This window comes from Pseudorasbora parva, chromosome 3 (assembly GCF_024679245.1).
Source record: "Pseudorasbora parva isolate DD20220531a chromosome 3, ASM2467924v1, whole genome shotgun sequence".
Classification (NCBI taxonomy): Eukaryota; Metazoa; Chordata; class Actinopteri; order Cypriniformes; family Gobionidae; genus Pseudorasbora; species Pseudorasbora parva.
In genome coordinates, this window is record NC_090174.1 from 63,177,082 (window position 1) to 63,189,547 (window position 12,466).

The 12,466-nt window shown below is 42.1% G+C and overlaps 1 protein-coding gene across 7 annotated transcripts in view; it reads left to right on the top strand.

Moving 5' to 3' along the window:
• cita (citron rho-interacting serine/threonine kinase a) overlaps positions 1 to 12,466 on the top strand; it is a 196,765-nt gene that overhangs the window by 88,890 nt on the left and 95,409 nt on the right. For all 7 annotated transcript variants that reach the window (XM_067439785.1, XM_067439788.1, XM_067439786.1 and 4 more), the window contains 3 exons: positions 8,701 to 8,871; positions 9,891 to 9,944; positions 10,770 to 10,823. In XM_067439785.1, the coding sequence (XP_067295886.1) occupies positions 8,701 to 8,871; positions 9,891 to 9,944; positions 10,770 to 10,823 (279 nt within the window). The remainder of the gene's footprint in view (positions 1 to 8,700; positions 8,872 to 9,890; positions 9,945 to 10,769; positions 10,824 to 12,466) is intronic.

The following is a 12,466-nucleotide window of genomic DNA, read 5'->3' on the forward strand; positions in this document are numbered from 1 at the left end:
TGTTAATAATCATAACTCCGCATCAGTCGTGTGTCTGACTGCATCCTGCGGCATCTCCATTAGCTCGACTTTAGTAGCCGTTGGTTTGCAGAACTGCATCCTGTAATTGAGGACACGCTGAAGAGACTCGTCTAAACGGCAGCTAATCGCTAATAATCACACCTCATTGAGTTCTTCCGTGTGGCTTTTTTCCTCCTCTGTTCCTGGTTTATTGGTGCTTTTCCTCTGCTCTGAATCACAGGCGCTCAGGCTGCCTGAGTTCTGCTGGTTCTGTGTGTGTGTGTGAATGAACATGAGCTCAAGGCATTATGGGGAATAATATTTCACTCACTGAACTAGAAACAAGAATTAGTGGGTAATCCTGTGCTGGAAAACATGTCTTGAGCTGGTTTTTAAACCCTGAGGATGCTGGGATCTGAAAGGGCTTTGTCACAAACGGCAGTTTGATCTGTTTTTGTGTGGAAATTCTCCAGATTAGTTTGAAATCGCCTGTCTTTCTGACTGACGCTTCATCCATCCTTCCTTCCATCAATCCGTCCATCCATCCATTCATCCTTCCATCCGTCCACCCATCTGTCCTTCTGTCCATCCATCCATCCATCCATACATCTGTCCTTACATCCATCCATACATCTGTCCTTACATCCATCCATACATCTGTCCTTACATCCATCCATACATCTGTCCTTACATCCATACTTCCGTCCATCCATACATCTGTCCGTCCATCCATCCATACATCTGTCCTTACATCCATACTTCCGTCCATCCATCGTCCATCCTTCCATCCATCCATCTGTCCGTCCATCCATACATCTGTCCATCCATCTGTCCATCCATCCATCCATCCTTCCGTCCATCCATGCATCCTTCCGTCCATCCATTCATCTCTTTCCATCCATCCATACATCCGTCCATCCATGCATCTGTCCTTCCATCCTTCCTTTCCGTCCATCCATGCATCTGTCCTTCCATTTATCCATCCATCCTTGCTTCCGTCCATCCATGCATCTGTCTGTCCATCCATCCATCCTTCCGTCTATCCATACATCTGTCCTTCCATCCATCCTTTCGTCCATCCATGCATCTGTCGTTCCGTCCATCCAATCATCTGTCTGTCCATCCATCTGTCTGTCCATCCATCCATCCATCCATCCGTCCATCCATCCGTCCATCCATGCATCTGTCCGTCCATCCATGCATCTGTCCGTCCATCCATCCGTCCATCCATGCATCTGTCCGTCCATCCATCCATCTATCCTTCCGTCCATCCATGCATCTGTCCGTTCATCCATCCATCTATCCTTCCGTCCATCCATTTATCTGTCCGTCCATCCATCCGCCCATCCATCCGTCCATCCATGCATCTGTCCGTCCATCCATCCATCTATCCTTCCGTCCATCCATGCATCTGTCCGTTCATCCATCCATCTATCCTTCCGTCCATCCATCTATCCTTTCGTCCATCCATTTATCTGTCCTTCCATCCATCGGCCCATCCATCCGTCCATCCATGCATCTGTCCGTCCATCCTTCTGTCCATCCATGCATCTGTCCGTCCATCCATCCATCTGTCCTTCCATCCATCCATCCATCCATCTATCCTTCCATCCATCCATTTATCTGTCCGTCCACCCATCCGCCCATCCATCCGTCCATCCTTGCATCTGTCTGTCCATCCATCCGCCCATCCATCCGTCCATCCATGCATCTGTCTGTCCGTCCATCCATGCATCTGTCTGTCCATCCGCCCGCCCATCCATCCGTCCATCCATGCATCTGTCCGTCCATCCATCCATCTATCCTTCCGTCCATCCATCCATCTTTCCATCCATCCTTCCATCCATCCGTCCTTCCGTCCGTCCATACATCTGTCCATCCATCCGTCCTTCCGTCCATCCATACATCTTTCCGTCCATCCGTCCATCCATACATCTGTCCTTCCATCCATCCATCCTTCTGTCCATCCATGCATCTGTCCTTCCATCCATCCATACATCATCCATGATGAATAAAATTATTGATTTATTTTAAATCGTTCTGACCTTTGAGCGGTGGTCTATACTGTAGCCAGAATAATTTGATATGACATTTAACATATGTCTAAATAATTTGTTTTTGAAGATACCAGTAAAAAAACAATATTTTTGTTTGCATGTCTGAAGAACATGCTTGCTTGATGATAACTGCAGATTACTAAAAAGCTTCTGTTAGTGTTTATTAACATGCTAGACACTTTGTTCTCGTTGGGTTGAAGTAATTAAATGTCTTAATGATTGGCATCTCAGCAGATCTCATCCAGATCACTTCAGACTGTCAGTCTCCGCCGATCAATATCAGCCTGATTCAGTCTCCAGATCCTTCACACTGATCTCTGACACACACACACAAACACACACACACACACACACACACACACACACACACACACACACACACACACACACACACACACACACACACACACACTAGAGCTGCACGATTAATCAATAAAAGACCACAATCTAATTTCTAAATGGCAGTGATTCGGCTCTGTCTATTAAACCTTTGACAAGTCCGATCACAGCAAACATTCAGATCTGTGAGAGCCGTTGTCATGTACAGATATGAAACAGATTAATTGTACTCATTGTTATTCATGTTATGTTTGTTAATGCATTACATATTGTTCACAAATTAGACCTTGTTGATTCTCTAACAGTACTAATCAACTGAATGGTTTTTAATAACTGGGTTTTTTATCAATAAATCCAACTTGTTTCAATCCCATACATGTTATCTAATTGACTATTGCTTGTTCCACCCATATTCAACCACTTGTTTTAACAATATAGTTTTAAACTTAGAAATGTAATGAGCAGAAAGCACATTTAACTAAGTGTTTAATTAATGCATAAAAATCCAAATTGATGGATATTGTCTATGCATAAATATCTTCCTGAGTGCACTGCACAGTCTCATATCTGAATGCTTTATCCAGTTGCTGTAACATAATGATATTTCAGAGCACATAATTCTCTGTCATTTAATAGTCATATTTTCCATTAAGAATCGCTTACAGCATCTTACAGCATAAATAATGGAGCTTCAGTCCCTCTGAACAAACACCTATATCATACATGTATTAAAAGTGTTTTTTGTCTCTTAAACGCCTGCTTTAAGTGAAACTAAGAAACTTTTAGTTCGGACTGAAATGCGGTGACGAGTTTAACGGTCTGCTCTTGTGTGGGATTTCTCTCTCAGTCCTCTAAACGCAGCACAATTAACCTGGTGAGACCCGGCGGCTTGAGAGAATCTCAGCCAGTAATCATTCACATTATATTTCAGTCACTCTCTGAAGCGCTCGTTTGATTCCTAATGCATCTCACTCGCTCAAACCCTCATTAACCCGTCCGGCTGCTGTTCAGCAGGTCAATCACAGGAACACATGAGCTTTCAGGACTAACATCTGAGAGCAGTGGCGCTGGAGAAAAATGTATCATAAAGGTAAAGGGTTAGGTCACCCAAAAATGAAAATTCTGTCATTAATTACTAAGTACCCTAATGTGGTTGGCCAGCCGTCAGACCTCCGCTCATCTTCACACACAGATGAAGATATTAGTGTTGAAATCCGATGGCTCAGAAAGGCCTTCATTGACACCAATGTCATTTCCTCTCTCAAGACCCATAAAGGCACTAAAGACGTCGTTACAAAGCCCATCTCACTACAGCGGCTCTACAATCATTGATGAAGAGGCCAGAATAGAGTTAGTGCGGGAAAAACACTAAATAACGACTTATATAGTGATGGCCGATTTCAGAACAAAGCTTCAAACCGTTATGACTCAGTGATTTGATTCATGATTCGGATCGCCAAAGTCACGTGATTTCAGCAGTTTGGCGGTGAACTGCTGATTCGATACACTGATTACCATGAAGAGCTTTGAGTTTTTGTGTGTTTATGACAGTAGTTTTTTCCTCAAATGAAACCGTAAAATGTGGATGAAGTGACTCAGAGCGGCTCTGGAGATGACGGACATGCGTTTATGTCCTCCTATGAGATGAAAACGTGATTGTCACGCGCAACTCTGTGCATGCGTGTGTGGGTGTGTGAGGTAAATAAACTGTGGGTCACACAAACACGCAGGATTCGTATTTAAATAGTGTTTTTGCTGTATAAAAGGGGTGATGAATTAAGAAATCAACTTTCCCTTGAGCTTTTGATGTATAAAAGGTCATGGTAATATAAGATTATCCTGTAAGTTTTAGAGCTGAAAACTTCCTTGTAAAAAGGAAGAAGCTTTTATAGACACCAGGCCCAGAAAACGAGAGACTCAAATCAATGACATATTAGAAGAGGAAACTCCGCCTCTACAGATAAATGTGTACGCCTGCTTCTGTAGCCACACCCACCTGCTTCTTTAGCCCCACCCACCTGTTTCTGTAGCCCCACCCACCGACTCGTGCAGCTAGACGAGCAATAAACACGCCAAAGATAGCGAGATAATCGTTAGCAAACAAGACCACAGGTCAAAACTGGATTTGCAGACATATTGAGATTAAAACACAACGCTGTGCTTCTATATCGGATCCAACAGAAATGGCGCAACACACTTATGTGAGTAAAACGTGTTTTTATATGCGATAGTAGCTGCTGCATTGTTACAGATTGTATCGATTATGTGTTTAACTTACGTGACGTGTCTATCAGAACTTACACGCTGTCACAGGCTGGAGAATCCTTTATTTGTTGTTTCATTGCGAGATCAGACTCCCAGGGCTCACAAAGCCCAATGTCCCGGGGCTGTGTGTTTTCCAGATGGGCTACCAAAACGTAATCGCGTCGGCAGGCCGGTGAATCTTAAATAGTGAAATACCATTAATTTCTTGATCTCTGTTGTGTTTGAAGAGCGTGTCTATGTGTGTGTTTGTGTGTGGTTTGCGCTTATATCCACCGATTGGGCGGGCCAAGTAATAAAAAAATCTATCAATAGCGGGTGGATGAGAAATAAATCATTACGTTTGTTTGATTAAAAAAGTTTTGAGCCCCGTCAGAGAATTATTCCAGCCGCTTTCAAAACAATCTCTCCCTCATGTGAACTGACAGCGGAGCTGAAGCTCATTAAATATACAAATCTTTTCTAATCCTAGTCATGGGCGTTTACTTCCAAGTCTCCAGTGACACGCCCATCAAAACCGAGTGTAGAAAATAGCCTATTACTTATTCATTAAGATGTATTTGAATGTAAAAACCATGCAAACATCATAAGTTGAACAGTATGAAAATTTAAAAGCCAGTTCATGACACCTTTAATATTCACAGACACTAGTCTATATCACCAGATGAGTTCTCAGGTACCGAAATGTGGTACCCTAATGTGAATCAGTTCTCGGTAGTTCCAACGTAATTCGGTCAGGGCCTTTAAAAGTACAGAGTTCGGTACCCAACCCTACTTATCAGTTGGGCACCAGTGCGACCACTAAACAAATTTAGTTCCACCAGCAGGAAAAACGGTCGCAAAATGCCACCATTTGGTCTCAGTCTGGAGCCCTGGCGTTAGAGGAGCAGAAGCTCAACTCAGATGAAATGTCTGTGTTTCCCTGAACAAACATTTTATGAATACGAGCTCTAGGGCTGTGACGGTGGCAGTTTTCATCACAGCGGTGGTCGGCCAAACCAATTTTTTTGTGTATGTGAATGCTGTTTTACTTGAATATTATGACACGAGTGAAGCACAGCGCTTTATTTACAAAATAAATAATAGGTTCGCAATTAAATGTTACCTCGCAGCCATGGAAACAACATTCATGCCGACCGAGATACTTCATTTGGGTGTATCAAGATTTGAGAAAATAAATAAGAGACTCCATGTCCAGTAGAATTAAATGAAGTAAGCCTGTTGTTAAATTCGTGGAAAATCGGGTGACCAGATTGCAAAACGCGAAGCTTAAATTTGGCTCACCTCACAATGTTTACCTCTCTGGTTCTGCATGAATATTATATTTCCATAGCTGAGAGGTAACATTTAATTGCAAACCTGTTATTTATTTTGTAAATAAAGCGCTGTGCTTCACTCGTGCCATAATATCCACGTAAAACAGCATTCACATCAGGGCTCGACATTAAACATGTTCATGTGCTTGTCCGGAAAAAAGTTAGATTTTTGTGTAATATTCTCACCAGTGTTCAATCAGACGTATTTTAAATCTGCATATTTGTGATCCTACAAACTTAATCTTTCGGATGAGACGTTAAACCGAGGTCCCGACTCTGTGGTCGTTAAAAATCCCAGGATGTCTTTCGGAAAAAGAGTACAGGGAGTGCAGAATTATTAGGCAAGTTGTATTTTTGAGGATTAATTTTATTATTGAACAACAACCATGTTCTCACTGAACACAAAAAACTCATTAATATCAAAGCTGAATATTTTTGGAAGTTTTAGTTTGAGCTATTTTAGGGGGATATCTGTGTGTGCAGGTGACTATTACTGTGCATAATTATTAGGCAACTTAACTAAAAAACAAATTTATACCCATTTCAATGATTTATTTTTACCAGTGAAACCAATATAACATCTCAACATTCACAAATATACATTTCTGACATTCAAAAACCAAACAAAAACAAATCAGTGACCAATATAGCCACCTTTCTTTGCAAGGACACTCAAAAGCCTGCCATCCATGGATTCTGTCAGTGTTTTGATCTGTTCACCATCAACATTGCGTGCAGCAGCAACCACAGCCTCCCAGACACTGTTCAGAGAGGTGTACTGTTTTCCCTCCTTGTAAATCGCACATTTGATGATGGACCACAGGTTCTCAATGGGGTTCAGATCAGGTGAACGAGGAGGCCATATCATTAGATTTTCTTCTTTTATACCCTTTCTTGCCAGCCACGAGTGTGATGGAGCATTGTCCTGCATGAAAATCATGTTTTTCTTGAAGGATGCAGACTTCTTCCTGTACCACTGCTTGAAGAAGGTGTCTTCCAGAAACTGGCAGTAGGACTGGGAGTTGAGCTTGACTCCATCCTCAACCCGAAAAGGCCCCACAAGCTCATCTTTGATGATACCAGCCCAAACCAGTACTCCACCTCCACCTTGCTGGCGTCTGAGTCGGACTGGAGCTCTCTGCCCTTTACCAATCCAGCCACGGGCCCATCCATCTGGCCCATCAAGACTCACTCTCATTTCATCAGTCCATAAAACCTTAGAAAAATCAGTCTTGAGGTATTTCTTGGCCCAGTCTTGACGTTTCAGCTTGTGTGTCTTGTTCAGTGGTGGTCGACTTTCTGCCTTTCTTACCTTGGCCATGTCTCTGAGTATTGCACACCTTGTGCTTTTGGGCACTCCAGTGATGTTGCAGCTCTGAAATATGGCCAAACTGGTGGCAAGTGGCATCTTGGCAGCTGCACGCTTGACTTTTCTCAGTTCACGGGCAGTTATTTTGTGCCTTGGTTTTTCCACATGCTTCTTGCGACCCTGTTGACTATTTTGAATGAAACGCTTGATTGTTCGATGATCACGCTTCAGAAGCTTGGCTATTTTAAGACTGCTGTATCCCTCTGCAATATATCTCACTATTTTTGACTTTTCTGAGCCTGTCAAGTCCTTCTTTTGACCCATTTTGCCAAAGTAAAGGAAGTTGCCTAATAATTATGCACACCTGATATAGGGTGTTGATGTCATTAGACCACACCCCTTCTCATTACAGAGATGCACATCACCTAATATGCTTAATTGGTAGTAGGCTTTCCAGCCTATGCAGCTTGGAGTAAGACAACATGCATAACGAGGATGATGTGGTCAAAATACTCATTTGCCTAATAATTCTGCACTCCCTGTAGGGGTGTAACCCCGGCATCCTGGCCAAATTTGCCCATTGGCCTCTGTCCATCATTGCCTCCTAATCATCCCCATATCCTGATTGGCTTCATCACTCGGTCTCCTCTCCACCAATCAGCTGGTGTGTGGTGAGCGCTCTGGCGCAATATGGCTGCCGTCGCATCATCAGGTGGTGCTGCACATTGGTGGTGGTTGAGGAGATTCCCCCCTTCAATGTAAAGCGCTTTGAGTGCCTTGAAAAGCGCTATATAAATCGAATACATTATTGTTATTATTATTACTAATCCATTCTCTACTATAATTCTCTGCGCGGGCAAAGCAGAGGAAGGGGCGGTAACCTTTCCTGGTATGACGTCATAACAGGAGAATTCAAGATCAGCTCGTTTGAGCTCTCAGTTTCTCAAAGGCAGAGAAAGACAGCCTGAACTCGGTTTACACTGATCAAAATCAATTCTAGCCACTTGGGGACAACATTCAGGCTAGGGAACTCATGTTAATGTTGAAAAACCTCATAAAATAAAAATGTCATGCCATGGGACCCTTTAAATTGTAAATTCTGTCCTCCTTTACTCACCCTCAAGTTGTTTTAAACCTGTATGAATTTCTTTCTTCAGCTGAACACAAGGGAAGATATTTTGAAGAATGTCAGTAACCAATCAGTTAACTGGAGCCATTGACGTACATAGTATTTTTTTTTCCTACTATGGAAGTCAATGGCTCCAGTTGGTTACTGTAATTCTTCAAAATATCTTCCCTTGTGTTCAGCAAAAAAAAGAAATTCATACAGGTTTGAAAAAACTTGAGGCTGAGTAAAGGAGGACAGAATTTTCATTTTAAAGTGAACTATCCCTTTAATGCTCGTCTCTGTGCTCAGGAGTACCACGCTCAGCTGGAGGAGATGCAGGTGACCATCAGACAGCTGGAGGAGGATCTGTCGGCCGCGCGCCGCCGCAGCGACCTGTACGAGACCGAGCTCAGAGAGTCTCGGCAGACCAGCGAAGAGCTGAAGAGGAAAGCGGCTGAATACCAGCAGAGGATCCAGAAGGTGTGTGTGTGTGTGTGTGTGTGTGTGTGTGTGTGTGTGAGAAAGTGTCTCATTCTTTATTCTAACTTGTTCTCATGTCAGAGTAATAGTGCAGTAATGTGGTCTGAATAAATCTGTGACACAAATGAAAACTCTTATATTTGAGCTTCTTTGTTTCGATTTAATCCTGGAATGCCTTTAAACTACAGTCCATTCAAAATATTTTTGTTTTGTAAAGGAATTCATACATGCATTTCAGCAGATGTAGATGGATGGACATTATTTTATGATCATGAGTAACACAAATTCAGTCTAAGTATATTATATAACAGGCATAACATTATGTCCTAATATTATGTTGGTCCCCCTGACCCGTCGACTCCTCTTGACCACTGAAGGTGTGCTGTGGTATCTGGCACCAAGATGTTAGCAGCAGATCATTTAAGTCCTGTAAGTTGCGAGGTGGGGCCTCCATGGATCGGACTTGTTTGTTCAGCTCATCCCACAGATGCTCGATTGGATACGCCTCAAACTGAGCTGCTCTGTGTATTCTGACAGCTTTCTATTAGAACCAGCATTAACTTCTGGAGCAGTTTGAGCTCCAGTAGCTTGTCTGTTTGATCGGACCCCACGGGCCAGCCTTCGCTCCCCACGGTCATCAATGAGCCTTGGCCGCCCATGACCCTGTGGCCGGTTCTCCACTGGTCCTCTTGGAGCACTTTTGATAGATACTGACCACTGCAGACCGGGAACAGCCCACAAGAGCTGCAGTTTTGGAGATGCTCTGACCCAGTCGTCTAGCCGTCACAATCTGGCCAAACTCGCTCAAATCCTTACGCTTGCCCATTTCTTCTAACGCATCAACTCTGAGGACAAAATGTTCACTTGCTGCCTAATATATCAGGAGATGAAGAGATCATCAGTGATATTCACTTCACCTGTCAGTGCTCATAATGTTATGTGTGATCGTTGTGTGTATGAATGTGTTGAGGGATTTTTTCTGATCTTCTGGTGTGATTTTGAGTGTGTTTTGTGTCCAGGCGAAGGAGCAGGGGAAAGCGGAGGTGGAGGAGCTGCTCTCTAAACTCGAGAAGGTACAGATCGTCGTCTCACTCAAACACATGCTGATGGAAATTCATGTGAAATCTGTTAGTGTCCCTCTAAATGAATAATTGAGCAGGCCGATGGAGAGCACAGTCTCAATAATTCATCCATCATCAGATAATCATCAGATTCGACTCAAACGATGCTAAGCGTCCTCTTCTCTGGGATGGACAGGACGTCCCTGTGGGCTTATTCAGCTTTGAGTGTGCAAACCCATCTCATGATATCATGCCACTGAGCCGCCAGACTACTGCTAAATTATTATTATTAATATTAATAAACAGCCTGGAAATATCAGAGAAATGTCATTTACTCCTCTCCCTAATGTCGCTCCACACCCGTAAGACCTCCGTTCATCTTCACACACAGTTTAAGATATTTTATATTTAGTCCGAGAGCGTATGCAAGTGTATGCACACTATACTGTCCATGTCCAGAAAGGGAATAAAAACATCATCACAGTAGTCCATATGAGACATCAGTGGGTTAATTAGAGTCTCTTGAAGCATCCAAAATACATTTGGGTCCAAAAATAACAAAAACTGCGACTTTATTCAGCATTGGCTTCTCTTCCGGGTTTGTGTTCAATCCTCAAATAAAGATTCAAACGGTTATGAATCAGCGAATTGATTCATGATTCGGATCACGTCTCAAACTGCTGAAATCACGAGACATTGGCGATCTGAATCATGAATCAATTCGCTGATTCATAACCGTTTGAATCTTTATTTGAGGATTGAACACAAACCCGGAAGAGAAGACGATGCTGAGTAAAGTGTGTGTGTGAAATAACTCATGAGGCTTCTGTGTTTCAGACCAATGGCGAGCAGCAGCTGAAGATCCAGGAGCTGCAGGACAAACTCTCAAAGGTGATCCAGAGAACGCATGGATTTGATCAATAATATGGTTAAAAGCAGTGTAATATTCCTCCAGTGTAGATCATCTGTTCTCTATGTGGATATATAGTAAAGTGTGATTTATTCCTGTGATCATCATCATCATTACTCCAGTCGTCAGTGTCACATGATCTTTCACTAATCATTCCCATATGAGGATCTGATGATCAACACACATTTAGGATTGTTATCAGCGTTGAAAAATATTGTCATACATTTATCAGAATTCTGTTCAAAAGAACAGCATTTATTTGAGATAAATCTTTTGTAACATTATAAATGTCTTTACTGTCACTTTTGATTAGTTTAATGCGTCTTTGATGAATACAAGTATTATATATATATATATATATATATATATATATATATATATATATATATATATATATATATATATATATATATATATATATATATATATATATACATACATACATACAGGTCCTTCTCAAAAAATTAGCATATTGTGATAGTTAATTATTTTCCATAATGTAATGATAAAAATTAAACTTTCATATATTTTAGATTCATTGCACACCAACTGAAATATTTCAGGTCTTTTATTGTTTTAATACTGATGATTTTGGCACACAGCTCATGAAAACCCAAAATTCCTATCTCAAAAAATTAGCATATTTCATCCGACCAATAAAAGAAAAGTGCTTTTAATAATAAATAATAATAGATTTTATTTATAATGCACTTTTCATTCCGAAGAATCTCAAAGTGCAACAAAGGGGGGGAATTACAAAAAAAATGAATAACAAGTAAAAATATAGAATACTACAAACAATCAACCAACACAGAAAACAGAACAGAATCAGAGCTGATGGTGAACAGAAACAGAGCTGATGGTGAACAGAATCAGAGCTGATGGTGAACAGAAACAGAGCTGATGGTGAACAGAAACAGAGCTGATGGTGAACAGAAACAGAGCTGATGGTGAACAGAAACAGAGCTGACGGTGAACAGAAACAGAGCTGATGGTGAACAGAAACAGAGCTGATGGTGAACAGAAACAGAGCTGATGGGAGAACAGAAACAGAGCTGATGGTGAACAGAAACAGGGCTGATGGTGAACAGAAACAGAGCTGATGGTGAACAGAAACAGAGCTGACGGTGAACAGAAACAGAGCTGATGGTGGACAGAAACAGAGCTGATGGGAGAACAGAAACAGAGCTGATGGTGAACAGAAACAGGGCTGATGGTGAACAGAAACAGAGCTGATGGTGAACAGAAACAGAGCTGATGGTGAACAGAAACAGAGCTGATGGTGAACAGAAACAGAGCTGACGGTGAACAGAAACAGAGCTGATGGTGGACAGAAACAGAGCTGATGGGAGAACAGAAACAGAGCTGATGGTGAACAGAAACAGGGCTGATGGTGAACAGAAACAGAGCTGATGGTGAACAGAAACAGAGCTGACGGTGAACAGAAACAGAGCTGATGGTGGACAGAAACAGAGCTGATGGGAGAACAGAAACAGAGCTGATGGTGAACAGAAACAGGGCTGATGGTGAACAGAAACAGAGCTGATGGTGAACAGAAACAGAGCTGACGGTGAACAAAAACAGAGCTGATGGTGAACAGAAACGGAGCTGATGGAGGACAGAA